General features: G+C 36.4%; 2 protein-coding genes and 1 pseudogene across 4 annotated transcripts in view; 2 read left to right on the top strand and 1 right to left on the bottom strand.

Annotated features, from left to right (window-relative positions):
- LOC138321936 (protein O-mannosyl-transferase 1-like) overlaps positions 1-15,833 on the top strand; it is a 41,263-nt gene extending 25,430 nt beyond the window's left edge. Inside the window, exons 16-19 of one of the 3 annotated variants that reach the window (XM_069265977.1) lie at positions 7,046-7,263; positions 9,277-9,403; positions 11,083-11,260; positions 13,052-15,833. In XM_069265977.1, coding sequence (XP_069122078.1) covers positions 7,046-7,263; positions 9,277-9,403; positions 11,083-11,260; positions 13,052-13,229 — 701 coding nt within the window. In that variant the 3' untranslated portion in view covers positions 13,230-15,833. Of the gene's footprint in view, positions 1-5,016; positions 5,559-7,045; positions 7,264-9,276; positions 9,404-11,082; positions 11,261-13,051 lie in introns of those variants that run through there. The other 2 variants (XR_011208363.1, XM_069265978.1) reach the window with 2 other exon arrangements.
- Positions 1,832-2,990, top strand: LOC138321945 (uncharacterized; annotated as a pseudogene).
- A 1,564-nt stretch (positions 15,834-17,397) lies between the features above and the next one.
- Positions 17,398-26,780, bottom strand: part of LOC138321940 (dipeptidyl peptidase 2-like) — a 72,691-nt gene continuing 63,308 nt past the window's right edge. The window contains exons 4-12 of the mRNA XM_069265987.1: positions 25,051-25,186; positions 24,514-24,598; positions 21,398-21,564; positions 21,028-21,088; positions 20,378-20,493; positions 20,078-20,234; positions 19,663-19,727; positions 17,934-18,004; positions 17,398-17,622 (exon numbers count right to left, since the gene is read on the bottom strand). Of these exons, the coding sequence (XP_069122088.1) occupies positions 17,499-17,622; positions 17,934-18,004; positions 19,663-19,727; positions 20,078-20,234; positions 20,378-20,493; positions 21,028-21,088; positions 21,398-21,564; positions 24,514-24,598; positions 25,051-25,186 (982 nt within the window). The 3' untranslated portion in view covers positions 17,398-17,498. The remainder of the gene's footprint in view (positions 17,623-17,933; positions 18,005-19,662; positions 19,728-20,077; positions 20,235-20,377; positions 20,494-21,027; positions 21,089-21,397; positions 21,565-24,513; positions 24,599-25,050; positions 25,187-26,780) is intronic.

Here is a 26,780-nt window from a genome sequence, read left to right as displayed (position 1 = left end):
TCATATTTTTGTACCAGGTTCGTTTCCGGAGCATAACTCTAAAACCAGAAGAGATATTTCCACGAAACTTCATAGACACATTGTTCTTATGGTCTAGTAGTGCCTTTTGCTATTTTAAGGTTTTCACTTTTTGTACTTTTTTCTGTAACCATGGAAACATTGCTGAAAATGGCAGATTTTTGTGTAAGAATCGTTTCCGGAGCACAAATCTAAAACCAGCAAAGATATTTCCATGAAACTTCATAGACACATTGTTCTTATGGTCTTGTAGTGCCTTTTGCTATTTTTAGGTTTTCATTTTTTGCACTTTTTCCGTAACCATCGAAACATTGCTGAAAATATCATATTTTTGTACCAGGTTCGTTTCCACAGCATAACTGGAAAACCAGTTGAGATATATGCACGGAACTCCATAGGCACATAAGTCTTATGGTCTAGTAGTGCCTTTTGCTATTTTAAAGGATTTTGTGCAGTCAAAAATGATAATTTCAGATTATGCTGGAAATGGCTTTTGTGTTAGCAATCGTGTAGAAAACCTCTCCGTATACCGGAATAAACCAAAGCCAAGACACATTGGGGTCAAATTTTCTGACCACCCGATTATGCATATTTTAGGTTTATCTAAAGCGTGTGACTCACAATAGTCCATGTGGCTTAAAATGTACTTTTTTGTGTATCTGATGTGCTATCATTTCAGGAGCATAACTCTAAAACCAGTAAGAGATATAAAAGCTTCATAACACATTTTTTATGATGACTAAGTGCCTGAAGTTAATCTATTTTAACTTTGACTCAATGTAAATTAACTAAAACAGAAAATTCGATGTTTCAAATACTCTAATTTATGCTCTAATAGCAGGTATCTTCGTGTAATTATAAATCTAAAACCAGCAGAAATATTTCCACGAAACTTCATAGACACATTCTTTTTATGGTCTAGTAGTACCTTTTGCTATTTTTAGGTTTTCATTTTTTGCACTTTTTCCCGTTACCATGGAAACATTGCTGGAAATATCATGGTAAATGGTAAATATTACTTTGCAAAACTTCACCCATCTTTGTGTATATAGTCTAATATAAATGTCAAGGCTGTATACCTGATTCAACAATTGCAGCCCCGCTCTATTTGAATTATACTCCATCTTTCTCTAGCTCAACTTTCTTTTTCCTGTTTTTTTTTTTCATACACATAAGTCTCCACAATCAAACTTACTTCAGCTTTGATATCTCTATTGGCGGGGGATCTGAATGACTATGTCCTTGTAAGTATTAACTACAAGTCAGTGATCCATTCTAACTCACACATTATAAATCAGTAATCCATACTAACTCACACATTATAAGTATTAACTACAAGTCAGTGATCCATTCTAACTCACACATTATAAGTATTAACTACAAATCAGTAATCCATACTAACTCACACATTATAAATCAGTAATCCATACTAACTCACACATTATAAATCAGTAATTCATTCTAACTCACACATTATAAATCAGTAATCCATTCTAACTCACACATTATAAATCAGTAATCCATTCTAATTCACTCATTGTAAGTATTAACTACAAGTCAGTGATCCATTCTAACTCACACATTATAAATCAGTAACCCATTCTAACTTACACATTATAAATCAGTAATTCATTCTAACTCACACATTATAAATCAGTAATCCATTCTAACTCACACATTATAAATCAGTAATCCATTCTAATTCACTCATTGTAAGTATTAACTACAAGTCAGTAATCCATTCTAACTCGCACATTATAAAATCAGTAATCCATTCTAACTCACACATTATAAATCAGTAATCCATTCTAACTCACACATTGTAAGTATTAACTACAAGTCAGTAATCCATTCTAACTCACACATTGTAAGTTTTAACTAAAAGTCAGTAATCCATACTAACTCACACATTATAAAACAGTAATTCATTCTAACTCACACATTATAAATCAGTAATCCATTCTAATTCACACATTATAAATCAGTAATCCATTCTAACTCACACATTGTAAGTATTAACTACAAGTCAGTGATCCATTCTAACTCACACATTATAAATCAGTAATCCATTCTAATAAATAATTAAAATGCAATTTTAATACAATTTATACATGCTGAAGGTTTATTAATTACAATCTTTTATGTATAGTAAGATGTAGTTCCTACTCAACGTTATTCAATAGAGGGAGGGCGCAGGGTCACAGAGGTGAAAAGGTCATGCGCACTAATTCGATTTATGTAAGATAGCGCACTATCTACACTGGCCAGCCACTGTAACAGGTGTCAGTTTTGAGATGGACACAAGTCAAGGTCAGTAATTTGTACCGTGTACTTTGGAATTGAAGCTGTTTGTTTTTGTCATGGAATCTGTAGATGTTTTGATTCTCGGACATAGTTTTGTTAGACGATTACGAGATGATTTGACAGGTTCATGGACAAACTTAGGTTTCGACATTGACTCGGTCCGCGTCCATTGTATCGGAAAAGGGGGGAGTCGGGTTCGCGATCTCCCTTTCATGTCTAGTTCAATCTCAGAGATACAACCTAAGATTGTTTTATTGCAAATCGGTGGTAATGATCTGGACTCAACCGATCATGATTGTGTAGCGGATACGGTTGCCCAATGACTTAATATCTGTGGCACAGTGGCTTCGTGCGGGGTTCGGCGTGGGCCAAGTTGGCATTATGCAACTTTTTTATAGGACAAGGACAAGATCCGTACCAGTGGATGTTTATAATAGGGCCGTGGATAGTGTCAATGATAGGGTGAAAATGATGTGTGAAGAAGCACAAGGATGTTTTTATTGGAGGCACAAAGGCCTTAAGACGGCTGCCCTTCTTTGTTTAAAACACAGATGGCGTCCATCTTTCTCCCGCTGGACTACGAAAGTTTAAATTCTCCCTTACGCGGGGCGGTCCTTCAGGGCAAGCAATTGGTGGACGGAGATACCTCGTGACCCTTCCATATAGGGATTGGATTTCGTTTTTATGTTAACCATGCTTGTATGGAGCAATTCCTCTAAGAATATATTCTATGGGGCGCGTTAGCGCCCCATATTGAATATATTCTTAGAGGAATTGCTCCATACAAGCATGGTTAACATAAAAACGAAATCCAATCCCTATATTTACACTCACACGACTTTATATTTATATTTTATGCAATAAAATCGTCATTTGAAAGTGACGTAATTATTCAATAAAAGTCGGTCAAAAGTGGGAGGAGCTTACTCAATTGAACAGCGAATGATAACGCTTCACGTAAGGTAGAATTATTCATCCGCGGAGACAAAAAAGTTCAATATTTTAGTGTAAAATAAACATGACAAACAAAGTAAATTTCAGAGATAATTTTTATTTAATCAGATCAGAACTTTAAATATATATTCAATTTTGCTAAAATGTTAATATATAGCGTAATAACATAAAGAATTTGTACACGGCCACATGTGTGAACTCGGTGCAGCGAGGCGAAGCTGACGCACGCTTACACACTTGAGTTTGCCGAAGTTGGCAAAACAACGATTTTCAAGTAGCTCAATGTGTTTGAGATGTCGTCTGACTTGACGATATTACATCATTGGGAGCCATGTGATTATAAAAATCTACGCTTAGATCCATATCGCCATCGATAGATGAAACAAATTCACTTGTGTTCGATGGATATGTACAATGTATTTGTGGTGACGCGTAACTGTCAACACGTGGATTATTAGCGGTGCATGTTTTATAATACACATGATTAAATTCTCAAAGAACAAAGATAAGAGGATATGTTTATAACTGACCTCTATCAGAGGGTCTCACGCCCGTCCATCCCAAAGACTCGATCGTAGGACGAACATAGGCACAGAGGTAATGTTTACATTTGACAACCATCATTTTTAACAAAAATGAAAGCACGTCGCCCCGGTCGGGATATTTTTCCGTTTCTTTATACAATTGTTAATTCAAAAATTGTTTGAATCATATATAAATATAAAACATGTATATATCGTTTACATTTTTCCAAAATTCTATGAAAAACAACAATATACACGTAATGTTGCGTCAAAATGTAAACAAAGCCATGTGTTTCTTTTAAAAAAAGTAGTCCCTTTACGTTGCACAGAACATTTTCATACGCAAGTTCAAAGTTCAATGTTACCATGCAGTTATGGTAAACAAAATCGGCTAGTATTAGCGTATAGTGACCAAGCCTAGCAAGTGTAAATATATAAGGTTGGTAGTACTATGCGTTGTCACACGCATGCGTGAGATTTGTTTACATCCGCCCAAGGTTTCACACGCTCTGATTTTGATAAACCTTCCTGTTTACGTTGTTATTATAAGTTACACGCTTTATCGTATACTATATATACGTCACAGTAGTCGATGACACAGCAATAGAAAGTACATACTTCAATTATTACCCGACAGATAAAGATTGTGTTACGATTCAGCATGCATTGCAATCGATTAGCGTAGCTCTGCGGTACTCCGAAGTTAAGGCCTCGTTGCCTCGTCCAAATAAACAATTAACAACCTATCTATTTATGAATTTAAATGCTCACCTATCAAAAATGGGCATGTTATTTTAATGTTCTTCAACATTTGTCTTCATCACATGTTGGTTATATATGAGGCCGTATTTTGGTCTGTGTAAAAGACATCATGTGTCTAGCTAAATTAAAATAATAAATTTGTTGTTTATTTTGTGCAGGGCCTAGTGTCCAGTTGATAATATAAAATGTTTGTGTTCTGCGTGACCTGGTGTCCAGTTGAACAACGATTTGTTTGTGTTGTGCAGGGCCTGGTGTCCGGTTGAACAACAATATGTGTGTGTTGTGCAGGGCCTTGTGTCCGGTTGAACAACAATATGTTTGTGTTGTGCAGGGCCTTGTGTCCGGTTGAACAACAATATGTTTGTGTTGTGCAGGGCCTTGTGTCCGGTTGAACAACAATATCTTTATGTTGAAATGGAGAGACATAGTTCGCTTGTCACCTTTTTCGTTTCAGATTCAATAGGCCCAATTCGGAGGTCTAGGCGGAGGGCTGCAGTGAACCACAACCTAATTAATGCTAGGCATGCTACTTCAACAGAAGTGATTACCTCTGCTCCTGCTCCAACAGAAGGAACAGTGACTGCCTCGGCAGTAGTAGCTGCCCCAAATTTTCCGTCCACAAAGGACATTGCAGAGGAGCTTCTCAATCAAATGTTGGCTAAAGGCATTGCCATACCGCAGCAAAATCAGGCTTTTCAACATGGAGTACCAGCAAATAACATGATGCCTGCTATATCTTCAGCTCAGCCTGCCCAACAATCTTCATCTCAGCCTGCACATATTTCTTCAACTCAGCTTGTGTCCATCTCAAAACTGACACCTGTTACAGTGGCTGGCCAGTGTAGATAGTGCGCTATCTTACATAAATCGAATTAGTGCGCATGACCTTTTCACCTCTGTGACCCTGCGCCCTCCCTCTATTGAATAACGTTGAGTAGGAACTACATCTTACTATACATAAAAGATTGTAATTAATAAACCTTCAGCATGTATAAATTGTATTAAAATTGCATTTTAATTATTTATTATACATGACTTCGGACAGGACGAGCTAGTTGTACCAAAGGACAAAAAACCAGACAAGTTTGATTGAATTGAAATTGGCCGTTTATTGATTAAACGACAATTGAAATAGACTTGCTTTCGCAAGTTGATATTTCAAACAATAAACAAAGGTATGATATAAACTTTGGTACAAGGTGGGGATACGAAAACGCCACAATGGTATCAGATTATAAATAATCAGAGACCATACCCCACCCGAAGTCACACATTATAAATCAGTAATCCATTCTAACTCACACATTGTAAGTATTAACTACAAGTCAGTGATCCATTCTAACTCACACATTATAAATCAGTAATCCATTCTAACTTGCACATTATAAGTGTTAACTACAAGTCAGTAAATAGGTTTCCAATCTGAATAACTCACAGTATAACTACTGATTCTGGTTGTCAAGATGCATTGTTGAAACTTTTTTTTTCTTGTTTTTGTTCTAAGATATTTATATGGGCATCACCAAAAGCAGATATATACAGTACACCACCTTTCATTGACAGTATTATCATCTGTGAGATACTTTCATTGACAGTATTATCATCTGTGAGATACTTTCATTGACAGTATTATCATCTGTGAGATACTTTCATTGACAGTATTATCATCTGTGAGATACTTTCATTGACAGTATTATCATCTGTGAGATACTTTCATTGACAGTATTATCATCTGTGAGATACTTTCATTGACAGTATTATCATCTGTGAGATACTTTCATTGACAGTATTATCATCTGTGAGATACTTTCATTGACAGTATTATCATCTGTGAGATACTTTCATTGACAGTATTATCATCTGTGAGATACTTTCATTGACAGTATTATCATCTGTGAGATACTTTCATTGACAGTGTTATCATTTGTGAGATACTTTCATTGACAGTATTATCATCTGTGAGATACTTTCATTGACAGTATTATCATCTGTGAGATACTTTCATTGACAGTATTATCATCTGTGAGATACTTTCATTGACAGTATTATCATCTGTGAGATACTTTCATTGACAGTATTATCATCTGTGAGATACTTTCATTGACAGTATTATCATCTGTGAGATACTTTCATTGACAGTATTATCATCTGTGAGATACTTTCATTGACAGTATTATCATCTGTGAGATACTTTCATTGACAGTATTATCATCTGTGAGATACTTTCATTGACAGTATTATCATCTGTGAGATAAATGTTTAAAAGATAAACTTAAAGATAATGTATGGTGAATTGTGATTTGGTTGTTTCCGCCTGATTTAGTCAGGTAGCCTGAGGTCAATATTTTAGATCCTACCAAGGCAGTCATTGAGGCCATAATCTTGGTTTTTTTTTTGTCAAATTAATGTGAAATCAATGATGTGTAAACATTTCACAGGATCTGGAAGTGAGGCTAGGACAGAATTATTATTTTATTACACAGGCCCTGAGAAGGAGCAGCAGGCACGGGAGTTGGCCAGCACAGAGATGATTCCTCTAAAGCCTACACATCTGTCATTCTGGACCAAGTTTTTTGAGCTGCAGACAAAGATGCTTTTCTCCAGAAGTGACATTGACATGGAACACAAGTACAGTTCAGGACCGTTGGACTGGCCTTTTCTCACAAAGAACACAGCATACTGGATGTCCTCAACCTCAAATGTAACTTAAACTGATGTACCTTGGGCACCTGATAATGTGATCTGCATTTTTAGCCCACCATCATCAGACTATTCAAATCGCCCTGCGTCCGTGGTCCGTCGTCCGTCCGTAAACAATGCTTGTTATCACTATTTCTTAAAAACTGCTGCAGAGATTTTGTTCAAACTTCACATGGAGGGTCCCCTTGGTCCATACTTGTGCCATACAGATTTTGAGGCTGATCGGAAAAACAAGATGGCCGCCAGGCAGCCATCTTTGATTTTGGCAGTTGAAGTTTGTTATCGATATTTCTTGAGAACTACTGAAGGGATTTTGTTCAAACTTCACATGAAGGTTACCCTTGGTCCCTACTTGTGCCATACAGATTTTGAGGCTGATTGGAAAAACAAGATGGCCGCAAGGCAGCCATCTTGGATTTTGGCAGTTGAAGATTGTTATTGATATTTCTTGAGAACTACTGAAGGGATTTTGTTCAAACTTCACATGAAGGTTACCCTTGGTCCCTAGTTGTGCCATACAGATTTTGAGGCTGCCATCTTTGATTTTGGCAGTTGAAGTTTGTTATTGATATTTCTTGAGAACTACTGAAGGGATTTTGTTCAAACTTCACATGGAGGGTACCCTTGGTCCCTATTTGTGCCATACAGATTTTGAGGCTGATCGGAAAAGCAAGATGGCCGCCAGGCAGCCATCTTGGATTTTGATAGTTAAGGTTTGATATCCCTATTTCTCAAAAAGTGCTGAAGGTATCTTTCTCAAATTTAAAGTGAACAGTCGGGCAAGGATGGCTAAAGTCGGTAAAAATGGTGTGAATGTATCCAGTATAATTTCTTATGAAATGGAAAATTATAAATCTCTCGTCAAAATCTGTCTGCGTACGAAGAAATTAATTTAAAGTATGGAAATTCTAAAACGTCCTCCCGGCTCACTATGTCCGTGGTTACATTTCCACGCAGCCTCGCTTTCAATGCTTTCAACTTTTCTTCACTTTAATGGTCAGAACTGGGAAACTAAGCAGAACTTGGCTGTCGTATTAATATGTGAGAACTTTTGGAAGGCCAATGAACGCATTTAGACTGGTTTTCTTTGCCCGACTATTCACTTTAATATGTAGGTTCCCCTAGGGCTCTTGTTGTGCATATTGCATTTTTGGACCAATTGGTGAACAAGATGGCCGCCAGGCCGCCATCTTGGATTTTGATAGTTTAAGTTTGTTATGGCTATTTCTCAGATAGTACTGAAGGGATCTGTCTCAAATTTCATATGTAGGTTCCCCTAGGGCCCTAGTTGTGCATATTGTGATTTGGGACCGATCGGTCAACAAGATGGCTTGTTATTCAAAGTTTGTTATCGCTATTTCTCAGAAAGTACTGAAGGGATCTGTCTCAAAATTCATATGTAGGTTCCCCTAGGGCCCTAGTTGTGCATATTGTGATTTGGGACCGATCGGTCAACAAAATTGCTGCCAGGCAGCCATCTTGGATTTTTATATTCAAAGTTTGTTATCGCTATTTCTCAAAAGTATTGAATGGATCTTTCTCAAATTTCACATGTAGGTTCTGATCCCCTAGGGCCCTAGTTGTGCATATTGTGATTTGGGACCGATTGATCAACAAGATGGCCGCCAAGGAGTCATCTTGGATTTTGATAGTTGAAGTTTGTTACCGCTATTTCTCAAAAGGTACTGAAGCGATCTGTCTCAAATTTTATATGCAGTATGTTTGAAAAATTTTAAAAAGTAGAGAAAAGATCCATCTTTCCTTTGTCAGATATAGATCATTCTTTGGTGGGCGCCAAGATCCCTCTGGGATCTCTTGTAATATTCATGAACAAATATTAAAAATGTAATATTGGTAGCCTGACTAAAATCTCTGTGAGAATACCTTTTATTTCTTTTTGTGTTTCGATTATATTTTGCAAAAAAGCAAAACAACCATTCTGTACTCTACAGATACCCCAACCCAACCCTCTGTGCGCTTTGTTATATACTGTGTATATTGATGTATTTTTCAGGCCCAGATCCACCTCCTCGGGAACCCCGTCATCTGGTACTCCGCTTCACTCAGCCTCTTTATCTACCTTGGACTGTTGTTGATCTACATGATGAGGAGGAGGAGAGACATATTTGATTTGACCGAGAGTCAGTTCATTTACCGTATGATTTAAAAAGTTAAACAAAGCATATCTAAAAACAAAGGAACTCAAATTTATTCCAAGAAATTTTAGATCTATGAACAAGCTTTATTTATGAAAATGATTTGATACTACTCGAAAATATAAGTTGACATCACTTATCTCCTGGTCCATATTCTATAATAGTGTACTAGTGTAGTTATAATTGTTTACATCACTTATTTCCTGGTCCATATTCTATAATAGTGTACTAGTGTAGTTATAATTGTTTACATCACTTATTTCCTGGTCCATATTCTATAATAGTGTACTAGTGTAGTTATAATTGTTTACATCACTTATTTCCTGGTCCATATTCTATAATAGTGTACTAGTGTAGTTATAATTGTTTACATCACTTATTTCCTGGTCCATATTCTATAATAGTGTACTAGTGTAGTTATAATTGTTTACATCACTTATTTCCTGGTCCATATTCTATAATAGTGTACTAGTGTAGTTATAATTGTTTACATCACTTATTTCCTGGTCCATATTCTATAATAGTGTACTAGTGTAGTTATAATTGTTTACATCACTTATTTCCTGGTCCATATTCTATAATAGTGTACTAGTGTAGTTATAATTGTTTACATCACTTATTTCCTGGTCCATATTCTATAATAGTGTACTAGTGTAGTTATAATTGTTTACATCACTTATTTCCTGGTCCATATTCTATAATAGTGTACTAGTGTAGTTATAATTGTTTACATCACTTATTCCCTGGTCCATATTCTATAATAGTGTACTAGTGTAGTTATAATTGTTTACATCACTTATTTCCTGGTCCATATTCTATAATAGTGTACTAGTGTAGTTATAATTGTTTACATCACTTATTTCCTGGTCCATATTCTATAATAGTGTTCTAGTGTAGTTATAATTGTTTACATCACTTATTTCCTGGTCCATATTCTATAATAGTGTACTAGTGTAGTTATAATTGTTTACATCACTTATTTCCTGGTCCATATTCTATAATAGTGTACTAGTGTAGTTATAATTGTTTACATCACTTATTTCCTGGTCCATATTCTATAATAGTGTACTAGTGTAGTTATAATTGTTTACATCACTTATTTCCTGGTCCATATTCTATAATAGTGTACTAGTGTAGTTATAATTGTTTACATCACTTATTTCCTGGTCCATATTCTATAATAGTGTACTAGTGTAGTTATAATTGTTTACATCACTTATCTCCTGGTCCATATTCTATAATAGTGTACTAGTGTAGTTATAATTGTTTACATCACTTATTTCCTGGTCCATATTCTATAATAGTGTACTAGTGTAGTTATAATTGTTTACATCACTTATTTCCTGGTCCATATTCTATAATAGTGTACTAGTGTAGTTATAATTGTTTACATCACTTATTTCCTGGTCCATATTCTATAATAGTGTACTAGTGTAGTTATAATTGTTTACATCACTTATTTCCTGGTCCATATTCTATAATAGTGTACTAGTGTAGTTATAATTGTTTACATCACTTATTTCCTGGTCCATATTCTATAATAGTGTACTAGTGTAGTTATAATTGATTTAAAAGTAAACCCCCCACCTCTTATTGATATAATAATGTACATTGTTTTTGACATAGTTGATTAATTGTTTGACATGGTTGAATGATTGTTACAGGTGAGTGGCTTCACTTTGTGTTTATTGGTGAGCTGCTGATTGGTGGCTATTTCTGTCACTACCTGCCTTTCTTCCTGACAGACCGAACACTGTTCATGCACAGTTATCTCCCTTGTCTCATCTACAAGATTCTGTCACTGGCTGCTGTAGTGGACCATATCTACATCATCTCCCACAGGTATACTGGGATCAGATTGCCGGGTGTATAGTTCAATTTGTTACCTGACTCTCTATATAAATGTAAATGAAGTAATTTCTCCTATTGACCGGTCAATAGTTTGACTGATGACCGTGGCGGAACGTTTGCATGCGTTTATTGTTGACATCATAATTAATTGTTGATGTCATAAACACCGGCACGCCGGATCGACTCAAATACTGACAAAGTTTTGTCATAGTTCCTAAGTGTTCACATAAAAAAGTTCTATAAAACTCTCATTTGACTATAACTAGTACAGTCAAACCTGCTCTAACGACCGCCTGTATATAACGACCGCCTGTCTATAACGACCGGTTTTTAGACTCCCCGTGCGTTTTTACTATATAATGGCACTCTGCATAACGACCACCTGTCTAATGTGGCTAACAACCGGTCGTTTTAGCCCCGTCAAAGTTGTATAACGACTGGTCCCTGAGATCGACTTTTCGAGTACGGAGTACAGTGTATGTGTAGTAGCGTCCCTATGACCTACTTCCGGTAATTAGCTCCCTTTGTAAGCAAATGGCAGCCATTATATACAGTATTGTTTGGTTTATAACCTAGCGGTCGTATTATTTGAGGTACAAATATGGTTGCCAACTTAAGGATGGAAGTTTTAACGACCGTTTATGCCTATCAAAGACTGAAATTATGTTTGGTCGCGAACGCCATGTGCACGAAAAGATCACTCGTAAAGCGTGATTTTGAAGCCACAACTCTGATGATACGGTAGGCAAAATAAAACATGCCGATTTATTTAATGTGTTCCGTTATTCATTGTCGATATTTAGCATTGTTTTATTACTAAGAAATGGCCTGTACTTAAGATATTTCAAATTAGGCCAATAAATTTACGTTCTTCTTCTTTACGATTAGAGTCAGTCGGATTATCGCCCGTTGTGACCCGGGTATATTCTCGACGTGTTTCTAAATAAAATACGGTCCGATTTCTTGGTAGAAATGTTACTGAAAGTTAATATGTGTACCTGCATTGTGATTTTAATAGTTTTTAGACTGTATATTGTGAGAAAACGCCTCCAAATCGATCTTTCATGTTCCGAGATTAATCCGTCAAAACTGGTTACACGGCAACATTACATACGACTTGCCAGCGAGAATGTGTTGTAAAAAAAATATTACACGCATACATTTTCTGAAAATAATCGTTCACAGATAATTCCGGGCCATGTGAAGTCAGTAATTAGGTAATGATTATGTTCATAGCTGAAAAAAATCTACTATGTATCAAAACGAGTTGATTTTGTTATGATCGAAATTTCCGATTGCATTAAAATAAAACGAACACAAATCACGGAAATATATTGAGACAATTATTTCTTAAATAATGCATGACAATAAATATATAAACATCCAGTAGCAGGTCTGTTTTGTATTAATACACTTCTGTTTTATTTACTGGCTCATTGGTTGGCATGAAAGCCCCAACCTGTCTATAAAGGCAACCTGTCTATAGTGACCGTTTTTCTGTCTCCCCATCAGTGGTCGTTATAGACAGGTTTGACTGTACTACATTTTACAGTACCAGGGTGGTAAGATGGCAAGGTAGCAACACTGTTTCCTTTCATCTACATGTATGTGGCAGGTTTTTTTATTCCCAATTCAACACAAATAGGTATTATAGGTACAAATACACTTATCTGTTCAACTATAATCTGTTAGTATGATTTAAACTCACATCTCTCAACTCCATAAAAGTGACTTACATTAGTGATGTAACTTGTAATCATGACTACATGTTTTGTTTGACAGGTTTGTGTACGCCGGTACCACGGTGTCTGGAGTGTGTCTGGGTCTTGTCGCCTCAATGGTCTGGGCATTTTGGAAACTAGCCGTGTTCTCCTACGGAAACGCCAACCTGAAACCGGAGGATATCCAGAGTCTGACATGGAAGGATACCTGGGACTTCCTAGTGCACACGAACCACTGACTCCTGGAACCTCAGGACATGACCCCTGGGACCTCAGGACATGACCCCTGGGACCTCAGGACATGACCCCTGGGACCTCAGGACATGACCCCTGGGACCTCAGGACATGACCCCTGGGACCTCAGGACATGACCGCTGGGACCTCAGCACATGACCCCTAGTCACTCTTTATACTTAATCACTCTGTAGGGGCTTCCTCCAGGAAAAAAGGTCATAAGGCAGGACCCTGATGACTTTTGTGACCTTTATGAACTTTGTAACCTTTATTATTAACCATATGACCTTTTTGCAACGTCAGTATCTGTGTAATTCATTGGAGTTCATTGGGTACTATGTTTTCTAGTCACACACTCTGTAGGTGTTTAATTCCACACTGAAATCTCCTCATAATTTACCAAGGGGGCTTCCTTTGACAGCTAGAACAAATCATACTTATCATTGTCATCTCTCACTACATATTACTAGTTTTGTGTTTTTACATACATGTTACTTTGTTATGCAATTCCCTCCTTGACCAATCAGGAATATGTTTTCCAAAGTAAATCTATTTTGACCAACAATTGATCAAGTTATGTACAACATTACCAAAGATGTGGTTTATATATATATACATGCAAATATCCTAAAGGGGAAAACCAATTCTACACATTTCATATACAGTTATATTTCTTGTTATTGGTAGGCTTCATATTCCAGAAGATGATATTGTTTATAATTCATTTTTATTTGTTTTATACTAAATCCGACTTTCTAATTGACAGATACTTTTTCTTTATACTGCTATGAAGAAAAAATCTGAGAATAGCACGAACATCCAACATTTTCATGGTGTCATAATAGAGACATTGACGTTGCATATTGATTTACAAAAAAATAATCAATTGGGAAATCAATGGAATTGTATGTTTGAACATATTCTATATTATCAAGTAGTCAGAAAAATTAATTGTAAGCATTGATGTAAATATTTCTTAACTTCATTGGGGTATGAAATAAATTGTTTTCAAACTTTTGTGAGAATACACACAGCTTGCAAACAAATTTTTTTCATACCCCCATGAAGTTAAAAACAGTGACATCAATGCTTAAATGATCAATTCAAAAGAAGCAGGAAAACTTAAATTATAATAATGTAATGCCATACAATACCTCACAGAGATTTACTGAATGTGTACATGTTAGGCCAGTGATCTGAGAGTTACCAATTTTTTGTGTGCCATAAGTTTGTTTTTTTTCTTTTTAAATTTCCAATTCATTGGAACATGGTGCCCGAGTGGTTAAAATGTATCGACATATTACCACAAGCCCTCAACCTCTGGATCGCGGGTTTGAATTCCATGTGGGGCAGTTGCTAGGTACTGGCCTCTGGTCGGTGGCTTACCTCCACCAACAAACCTGGCTTGTCCTTACATGACCCAGACTGTTAATAGAATGTTAAACTAATAAAACCTAAAACCACAATTCATATTGACAGAGCCACTTCATTTCACATAAGTTATCCATAATATAGGGTCATTAGGCTTAAAACAACCACATGCAGGTAAAACAGGACAGTTTAATGGATACTGGGCATTTATGGCTGTAGTTATGTTAATCATGGACCATGTTGTGGCAATCATTTAACTGAATTAGTGAAATTATTGAAAAATCATTGTGGTTAAAACTATATTTGGTTCATACATTTTATACACTAACTACTTTTTATATGACTGTGTATATTTATACAAAGTGTTTTCCTACATAAAAGCTTTAAATATTTTTTGTCAAGGCTATTTTCACAAACCAATCAAGAAGTAATTAAAATATTTTCACAGATTTGCTTTAATCCAGTTTTGATTAGACATGTATTGTTAATTTATCCATGTGTTGAATCTTTTTCTGAAGATCAAAGAAATTAATACCTATACATTCATGTCTACTCGACAGCAGAAAAAATCAGTGCAATTAATTTATAATGATTTCGAACAGTTTCAATGTAGACACATATCAACATCTGGCGGAGCCAGTCATGTACCAGGCTGTGTGCAATACTATGGTAATGTGCCTTAAGGGTTGTTATTGTACACATTAATGTTGAATAATTTCAGCAATTTTGTTTGACCAATTAATCAAGAGTTTTGATGTATATTGTGTGTGTCTATTTAAGATATGAATCTCGTTTGTTTATTTTTCAGAATGATAGACGGTCATCCTACATTCCAAGCAATGTAATTGTTAGTTGATAGTTTTTATAGGCTTTAGGATGTTCTTTAACTATTAATGTGAAAAAAGTTTTTATAGGATTTAGAATTGTGAGAATTTTTGAATTTATACATGTATCGTAACTAATTTCCTAAAGATGCATACATTTGTCCTTAATCAAACTCCTCTCAATTTCTGTGAGAAATGTCGGAGATGAATACATGCACATGTAGTAGTGCTGATGACATTTTTATTTAATGTTACATTTTCCAGTGTGCCTTTAGGGGAGACAACTCTGTCACTCATTACAGATTAGTGTAGAATCTATTCATGTTGCCATTGATATTTTACAAATATATGACAATGTTTTTCAGCAATATTTATTTATTTTGCATTACAATATAATACAAAGATTAAAATGGACTTCTTATTTTTCATCTTTTATTTTAGGGCCCCACACTGTGGAAGCCCTACTGTACAATTAACATGTCTATCTGTGTGTCCGTCATTCTGTCTGTCTATCCATGATTGATTTCCAGAGACAATCAAAAACACAAACTGCTGCTAAAGGTCTACTAGACAAGGGTGGAGCCTTTCCTAACACCTATAAAGAAGTTTTTGTTTTTTTTGTTCTCTAGTTAAATCTACGTATGGATCAAATTTTAGCAGATCCTTTCTGGATTTTCTGAGAAACAGTGGTAACAAACTTCAACCATCAAAATTCAAGATGGCTGCCTGTTGGCCATTTCGTTGTCTAATTGGTCCCAAAATGCAATGTGCATATCTGTCCCATGAAGAACCTATAATAAAATTTGAAAAAGTTCCTGTAAAATAATGATAACAAGAATTGTTAATGGATGGGCAGAAGGACGTATGGACGAAAGGAAATTTGAATAGGCCATCATCTGATGATGGTAAAAATGGAAACATTGTGTGTGAATTCATCGCAGTGGTGTATTCAATCACTATCATTAGTGTTCATATCACAAGAATATGTTGATCAATCTGAACAGAAATGGTGATTTTTTTTAGCTCGCCTATTTGAAGAATAGGGGGAGCTAATGTTGTCACCCCGGCGTTGGCGTCAGCGTTGGCGTCCCATTTCATGTTAAAGTTTTTGAGCAAGTTTCTGTTTCGTCAATTGTTTAAGCTTAAGTCATTATAAATGTTTATGATTTTTTTTCCTAATGTGTATGGATGCTGAAGGTGATAATACAACCAATTTGGGACCCTATAGGTTTTTTTTTGAGTCTGTAAATTTGTCACATTTCCATGTTAAATTTTTTGAGCAAATTTCTATTTTGTCAATTGTTTAAGCATAAGTCATCATAAATGTTTATGATTTTATTTTCCTAATGTGTATGGATGCTGAACGTGATAATACAACCAATTTGGGGCCCTTTAGGGGGTTTTTGAGTCTGTTAATTTGTCATATTTCCATGTTAAAGTTTTTGAGCAAGTTTCTATTTTGTCTATTGTTTAAGCTTAAGTCATCATAAATGTTTATGATTTTATTTTCCTAATGTGTATGGATGCTGAACGTGATAATACAACCAATTTGGGACCCTTTAGGTTTTTTTTGAGTCTGTTAATTTGTCATATTTCCATGTTTAAATAGTAAATACTTGAACATCAACTTCTTCTGAATAGGCGAGCTTTGCTGTTCTCCAACAGCTCTTGTTTAATACCTAATTAATGATACACCAGTTCTGTTGATCCAATATGGGTAAAATGGGATGACCCATATAATTGACACTGTCTTTAACTGCTGGAAACTGTATAGTCGAGTGAAAGCAGTAGAATTAACTCTCTGAGCACCTTGTTCTCTGAACATAACATTCTGTACACACCAATAATGACCAATTATAGTTTGAGGAAACAAAGCTTTGATGGCTTCACTTAATTCTCATACTCAGGACTTCAAGGCAAAGAGAGCTTTTCTATTGTTAGTCCCAACAAGTTGCAGACTTGAAGAAAAAAGTTCATACATGTTTACAAAACTAGAATTTATTTTATAAAACTGCACATAGTTTACAAATATGTATAAATTATAAAAAATATTTTATGGAATATTATATACCACTAGCTTTAGTGGTGAGGAAATACATTCCCTGGCTGTGTTCTATAGTGATCCTTCACCCACTTGTGGATCTGGGATTTCTCGACCTTGCGAACAGTCCTCACACTGGGAGGGTCGGCGGGGTTAGCTCCCCTGTAATCATCAACAAACAGGCTAGATACAGGATATTCTTATAAATACAGTGGAGTTACCTCTCTGTTATCAATATTGTATAGTAATATAGTATAGCTGCTTATTTACTCGGGTTTATGACTAAGATGAGAAAATTAGAATTTTAGCAGTTTAAAACTTTTGTGATCTTACTTGCAGGGAATATATTGTGTGGACCATTTTTCCTATTTGGTGATTCAATTTTACTGATTCTAGTGATGTCCAGCAAAAATACCAAGCAATTTCATCATGATTTACATACATATGGTACTATGTTGGATTTTGGTGTTTACCTGAGGTCTAAATGATGTGCTCCTCCAATGACAAGCTGGGTCATGAGGTTTGGATTGGATGTTGATAATACCTGAAACAAAATAAAAGGAACACTACATCTATAATGTCCCCGACAACCTTCAATGGATGTTACCTCTCCATCAGGGGACACCATATATACTTTATCCCATACTTGACAGGGTTTTTTCCCATACTTCACAGGGATATCCCGTGGTTGCTAGGGAAAAGATAACTCTGTCTTACACAGAGGGGTGTAAGACAGCTCACACGCGCTAGACAATTACGTTACGTCATCAATATATGCTGCATGCATTGTATATGATGTCATCAATTTTGACGCATAACGACGTTCCTGCGTAATTGCGCAACGAAACAGCTGGAAACATACAGGAATTTCGTCTTTTTTCTACTAAGTATGGGAGAAAAAGAATCTTATATTGGTCTGTCAAGTGGACAGGGATATCTCAACCCTCATGAAAGATAGTGGCCGTCAATCCTCTGCAAGCCTCGGGTTGACCAGCCAAAATCTTTCACTCGGGTTGAGATATCCCTGTCCACATGACAGACCCATGTCAGATTCTATTACTCTCTTACCTCAGAGAGGGATATCCGCAATTTTACCAATGTGAGATTTTTCTATCTCACTCTAGGGTAAAGACAAATAGTGTAAGAGAAAAAGAATCATTCACCCTCTTTGGGGTGAGACAGGAGATTCTCAACCCTCAGACTAAGATTCTTAAGCTGTCAAACACTTGGCAAAGCCTTGTGTCTGACAACATAAAAATCTTACCCCTCTGGTTGAGATTCTCCTGTCTCGCCCCAAAGTGGGTGAAAGATTCTATTAATCCTGTAAGTGCTAGAGAAAAGATAAATCTTGTCTTTTACAAGAGTAGGGATAGATCTGTATGCACGAAACAATGACACACTTATGTGGCGACCAATGTTTTTGATACACTGCTACGTCCCAGTGATGTCAGCACTACACTATAAACATGTTTCTAAGAATGATTTTTCACCATTTTTCAGTAAATAGGCGAGAAAAATAATTCAACATGGGTCTGTTGGGTCTCAAACCTCTTGATTGATCAGCCAAAACAAAATCTTACTTTCAGGTTCAGATATCCCTGTCCACTTGTTAAGCCCATATCAGATTCTATCAGTGCTTGACCACCTCTTAGGATGCTCACCACCAGGGGACAGAACTCTTTTAGACTGTGCCATAACTGTCACCAGGGGAAGTAACTCCTAACTGAAGCCAGTGGTCATAATACAGGGTTTTTAAGATCTCAAAATGATGTGGATAAAGTAATTATGTTTAGCATTTGTGATGATGTCCAGGCTTCCAGTAATTATGTTTAGCATTTGTCTGTCAAATGATGATGTCTGTATCAGGGGACATAACTCCTTTTATGAACAAATACTTATATCTTTTCAGGGGACATAACTCCTTCATAAACAAATACTTATATCTGTATCAGGGGACAGAACTCCTTGAATACCATAAACATACTATCTCTATATCAGGGGACATAACTCTATCATAAACAAATACTTCCTCTCTACCAGGGGACACAACTCCTTCAGAAACAAATACTACCTCTCTATCAGGGGACATAACTACTTCGTAAACAAATACAATTACTTTATCAGGGGACATAACTCCTTAATAAACAAACATTATCTTGGTATCAGGGGACATAACTCCTTGCTAATATTGGTCTTACTTACCCCTCCTCTCCTCCAAGGGTCAAGGTCACCATTTGAGAACACAATGTTAGAAGCTGTATCCAAGTCTACAAAATTTAATTATTGTTTTCAGAGTACCTTCTAAAATTAGACACTTACGAAGTTAAGATCCTGATATTATTATTTATATCTCAGATATATGTATGAAATAAATATCACATTTATTGTAAAAATAGGTATAATTCAGCCCCTAAAATGATGTTATTTTTAAAGGTCCTTCCTCAGCAGATACTCTAGTAGGTAAAATTTTAATTTTCATTGGTTATACCAATAAACTGCCTTGTGTATATAAGTCTACAGGTATAAATATTTACAAAATATTGGACTGTTTATCATTCTCAACTGATATTTGCTGGCCATATTGCTGTTGACCACTCAAAGCTATATTGTGACGTACCCCTGCCCCAGAACTGTGTGTTAGCCCAACTGTCCCTTGGGGTGACGTTCCATCGTTGCTGACAGTACTCCGTCCTGATCTGTGAGGTGAATGGAAGCTCCGGGAACATATCTGTCATATTGTTACTGCCGGCGGGTAGATGGACCTCCGTACAGGCCTGACAATAGCAAAACAGAAACTCTACAAAGTGTCAACAAACAATGCCCCTGTGCCCTGCTGTAGTAAACATTTCTTTGCAGAACCTGCATGTTTCATGGTTATCTAAATATTGGAGGTCGGAGGTCAGACCAATGTCCTTACCTGATAGTCCCAGGCCAGACTGTCTGGGCCTACTCCACAGCCTGTAGGATCAGCACACTCTACAAACTCCTGGAATATGTTGTGACACTTCCCTGGAGCAATCTTGTAAAGGAGATCTGTAGTAACAAAGAGAAACTAGAAATTGTCATTGGACAAAATGACAGACTTTTCACCAACAAGTAATTCAGGCAAGTTCTGAGCCAAATTCACTGGAAGAAGTACAAAATGAGTTTTGAAAATGGCGGCTGAGGCGGCCATCTTCGATTTCAGATTGACCTGAAAAAATAACAACACTTTGTTGGGACCATGTTAGGATCATTTCAGGCAAGCTTCAGCCAAATGGCACCCGTAGAACTTGAGAAGAAGTTCAAAATATGTTTTCAAGATGGTGACTGTGGCGGCCATCTAAATAAACCCTATTCAAACAAGGTCCTGATGAGTCTGAATAGAAATATTGACAAGGTGTTGTTAACATATTAGCCTTTTTTACCCTGAGACCTTGAATCAAGGTCATTCCTTTGGACAAACTTCATCCAAGCATGTTACAGATTCAAACAAAAAATTAGCATATGTGATGATGGTCAAATAATGGCATATGTGTATTAGCAAAAATAATGGACATAGAGCCATCAAGCATTATCAAAACTTACCAACAGCCTGAGCCAGTCCATAGATTGCTTCTGAACTATTGGTTATGAGACCACAGGCCACCTAAAAAAACCAACCTCAAAATCAGTGATGACTATGTAACAGAAATGTTTACTTCTTTACAATAAAATAACAAATCTCACATTTACCTAAAATTACCAATTAAACTGACCGCATAAACTTAAATGTTCAAACAACAATATTTGTTATTTCCTTTTACAAATTGTTAATTTCAGCCATTACTGGACTGAAATAAAGAAATAGTGAATGACCATTCATTACATGTTATTTGTCAGCGTTCCATTTTGACAGAACTAACCTTGGCAAGGAAGGCAATATATCTAGAAGATATTCCATTTCTACAAAACTTACATTGACAGGGAAGGCAGGCAGATTAGCAAGACTATCAGCTTTATACGGGTAGTCCATCATGGCAAATACTGTAAAAGCGTTTCTAGCCCAACTGAGGAGATGGCGATATTCTTTACTGTTTGATAAAGGACTGCACAGATTAAATATCTTGGACAACTGTTCCAGTCCTGGCAAAACGAGATAAAGCATTCATTAGTATGATTAGACTGATGGACAGTAAGCAAAAGCACGATAGATTTGAACAATAAAGACAATTTCTCAGGGTTCTGCATGTAAATCAACTAACTGCAGTATAGTGAGAGGTCTGGGGAACTCCTCTAATATCTTGTATTTAAAACAACAAACACGTCTAGTTGTTCAAAATCTTTATCTCAACTGTTCACATGTTCTACAAGTGAATTACAATGAAGGGGAATAACTCTTTATACATTCAAACTAAATTATCTCCCTTAGATTGTTATATTAATCATACACAACACTGCATCATTTATTTTATTTATATTGATTTTTAAATCAACAAATGTTAATATTCGCGAACTTATATTTTAATGGAAATCACAAAATTTAGTAGCTGTGAAAGAAACGTGATTTATAATAGCATGCACATAGATTACATCTCCCTCAATAGTTTTTTTTCTGTGTAACATGGGTAGGTAAATCCACAACCAAATTGAAAGTGAGGTTGTTTATAATCACTATAGAGTGAACTACACATCACAGAAAACCGATCTGGTCATCTCCAGCTAAGACAATCATACAATTCTCAGTCTTTTTCCGTTAAGACCCAACAGCTCAGTTCTATAAAGGTCTGAGACTAAGCCTGTGGTACCTGTGGCACCAGAATAACAAACCTTCTATGTGGCACCAGAATGAATTACAAACCTTACCTGTGGCACCAGAATGAATTACAAACCTTACCTGTGGCACCAGAATGAATTACAAACCTTACCTGTGGCACCAGAATGAATTACAAACCTTACCTGTGGCACCAGAATTACAAACCTTACCTGTGACACCAGAATTACAAACCTTATCTGTGGCACCAGAATAACAAACCTTACCTGTGACACCACAATAACAAACCTTACCTGTGACACCAGAATTACAAACCTTACCTGTGACACCAGAATTACAAACCTTACCTGTGGAACTAGAATTACAAACCTTACCTGTGACACCAGAATTACAAACCTTACCTGTGACACCAGAATTACAAACCTTACCTGTGACACCAGAATAACAAACCTTACCTGTGACACCAGAATTACAAACCTTACCTGTGACATCACAATAAAAAACCTAACCTGTGACACCAGAATTACAAACCTTACCTGTGACACCAGAATTACAAACCTTACCTGTGACACCACAATAACAAACCTTACATGTGACACCAGAATAACAAACCTTACCTGTGACACCAGAATTAAAACCATACCTTTGTCACCCGAATAACAAACCTTACCTGTGACACTAGAATTACAAACCTTACCTGTGACACCGGAATTACAAACCTTACCTGACACCAGAATAACAAACCTTACCTGTGACACCACAATAACAAACCTTACCTGTGACACCAAATTACAAACCTTACCTGTGTTACCAGAATTACAAACCTTACCTGTGTTACCAGAATTACAAACTTTACATTTGACACCAGAATAACAAACCTTACCTGTGACACCAAAATTACAAACCTGACCTGTGACACCAGAATTACAAACCTTACCTGTGTTACCAGAATTACAAACCTTACCTGTGACACCAGAATAACAAACCTTACATATGACACCAGAATAAACAAACCTTACCTGTGACACCAGAATAACAAACCTTACTTGTGACACCAGAATAACAAACTAACCAGAATAACAAATTTTACCTGTGACACCAGAATTACAAACCTTACCTGTGACACCAGAATAACAAACCTTACCTGTGACACCAGAATTACAAACCTTACCTGTGACACCAGAATTACAAACCTTACCTGTGACACCAGAATTACAAACCTTACCTGTGACACCAGAATAACAAACCTTACCTGTGACACCAGAATTACAAACCTTACATGTGACACCAGAATAACAAACCTTACCTGTGACACCAGAATAACAAACCTTACCTGTGACACCAGAATTACAAACCTTACATGTGACACCAGAATAACAAACTTTACCTGTGACACCAGAATTACAAACCTTACCTGTGATACCAAAATTACAAACTTTACCTGTGACACCAGAATTACAAACTTTACCTGTGACACAGAAGTTTTAAACCTTACCTGTGACACCAGAATTACAAACCTTACCTGTGACACAGGAATTACAAACCATACATGTGACACCAGAATTACAAACTTTACCTGTGACACCAGAATAACAAACCTTACCTGTGACACAGGAATATTAAACCGTACCTGTGACACCAGAATTACAAACCTTACCTGTGACACAGGAATTTTAAACCTTACCTGTGACACCAGAATTACAAACTTTATCTGTGACACCAGAATTACAAACCTTACCTGTGGCACCAGAATTACAAACATTACCTGTGACACCAGAATTACAAATCTTACCTGTGACACCAGAATTACAAACCTTACCTGTGACACAGGAATTTTAAACCTTACCTGTGACACCAGAATTACAAACCTTACCTGTGACACCAGAATAACAAACCTTACCTGTGACACCAGAATTACAAACCTTACCTGTGACACCAGAATTACAAACCTTACCTGTGACACCAGAATTACAAACCTTACCTGTGACACAGGAATTTTAAACCGTACCTGTGACACCAGAATTACAAACCTTACCTGTGGCACCAGAATTACAAACCTTACCTGTGACACCAGAATTACAAACTTTACCTGTGACACCAGAATTACAAACCTTACCTGTGACACAGGAATTTTAAACTGTATATGTACAAACTTTACCTGTGACACCAGAATTACAAACCTTACCTGTGGCACCAGAATTAACAAACCTTACCTGTGACACAGGAATTTTAAACCGTACCTTTGACACCAGAATTACAAACCTTACCTGTGACACAGGAATTTTAAACCGTACCTGTGGCACCAGAATTACAAAACTTACCTGTGGCACCTTTAGCTGCCAGAAGCTTCATTTCTACAAAAGCTTGGTGGACATCCTCAACACAATTCTGAACTCTGTCAAAGTCCTGTAATAAAACATGTTTAGGTATTTAACACAGTAGAACTCATACATGTATCTTTTGGCTGATCTTTACACTAATTTCTACCTTTATTTGAAAAGTGCAATTTACAGCAAATTTTCTGGAAATACCATGTTTAACTGTTAAAATTTCATGCAATTGTCGGCCAGCTATTTTATTCAACAATCAGTCTTGGAGATCTACACTGGCACCCCAAGCTATAGACAATAGTCTCGACCTATAACAATAAAATACTATAAGTTCAGAACATTGTCTACAAATGTCTGCTATAAATACACCTTTAAAGTTATGTAGTTCTCTATTCCAGCATGTCACAGGACCGTTACCAGGTATCTTAATTACTGACAATAAGACATTATTACCATATTTTACCTGTGACCTTAAAGGAAGGTCAAAGTCATCTTTAATGATGAAAGATTCCAATGATTGTAACTTACTTTTGTGACATCTGTGAAGAAGAAGCTGCGATCTAGCTCCAGTATGAGAAGGCAGATAGGAGCACTAGCTGCTATACTCCCCGTCACAATATTGGGGTACTTAAACCGCATGTAGGCACTCAGCATCCCTCCATAACTATAACATATATAACATGTAGGCACTCAGCATCCCTCCATAACTATAACATATATAACATGTAGGCACTCAGCATCCCTCCATAACTATAACATATATAACATGTAGGCACTCAGCATCCCTCCATAACTATAACATATATAACATGTAGGCACTCAGCATCCCTCCATAACTATAACATATATAACATGTAGGCACTCAGCATCCCTCCATAACTATAACATATATAACATGTAGGCACTCAGCATCCCTCCATAACTATAACATATACATAACATGTAGGCACTCAGCATCCCTCCATAACTATAACATATACATAACATGTAGGCACTCAGCATCCCTCCATAACTATAACATATATAACATGTAGGCACTCAGCATCCCTCCATAACTATAACATATATAACATGTAGGCACTCAGCATCCCTCCATAACTATAACATACATAACATGTAGGCACTCAGCATCCCTCCATAACTATAACATATATATAACATGTAGGCACTCAGCATCCCTCCATAACTATAACATATATAACATGTAGGCACTCAGCATCCCTCCATAACTATAACATATATAACATGTAGGCACTCAGCATCCCTCCATAACTATATCATATATAACATGTAGGCACTCAGCATCCCTCCATAACTTATATATAACATGTAGGCACTCAGCATCCCTCCATAACTATAACATATATAACATGTAGGCACTCAGCATCCCTCCATAACTATAACATATATATAACATGTAGGCAACTCAGCATCCCTCCATAACTATAACATATATATAACATGTAGGCACTCAGCATCCCTCCATAACTATAACATATATATAAACATGTGTGCTCAGCATCCTCAACTCAGCATCCCCTCCATAACTATAACATATATAACATGTAGGCACTCAGCATCCCTCCATAACTATAACATATATAACATGTAGGCACTCAGCATCCCTCCATAACTATAACATATATAACATGTAGGCACTCAGCATCCCTCCATAACTATAACATATATAACATGTAGGCACTCAGCATCCCTCCATAACTATAACATATATAACATGTAGGCACTCAGCATCCCTCCATAACTATAACATATACATAACATGTAGGCACTCAGCATCCCTCCATAACTATAACATATATAACATGTAGGCACTCAGCATCCCTCCATAACTATAACATATATAACATGTAGGCACTCAGCATCCCTCCATAACTATAACATATATATAACATGTAGGCACTCAGCATCCCTCCATAACTATAACATATATAACATGTAGGCACTCAGCATCCCTCCATAACTATAACATATATAACATGTAGGCACTCAGCATCCCTCCATAACTATAACATATATAACATGTAGGCACTCAGCATCCCTCCATAACTATAACATATATAACATGTAGGCACTCAGCATCCCTCCATAACTATAACATATATAACATGTAGGCACTCAGCATCCCTCCATAACTATAACATATATAACATGTAGGCACTCAGCATCCCTCCATAACTATAACATATATAACATGTAGGCACTCAGCATCCCTCCATAACTATAACATATATAACATG

Source organism: Argopecten irradians, chromosome 4 (genome assembly GCF_041381155.1).
Source record: "Argopecten irradians isolate NY chromosome 4, Ai_NY, whole genome shotgun sequence".
NCBI classification, from domain to species: domain Eukaryota; kingdom Metazoa; phylum Mollusca; class Bivalvia; order Pectinida; family Pectinidae; genus Argopecten; species Argopecten irradians.
This window is presented reverse-complemented; position numbering and strand designations above follow the sequence as displayed.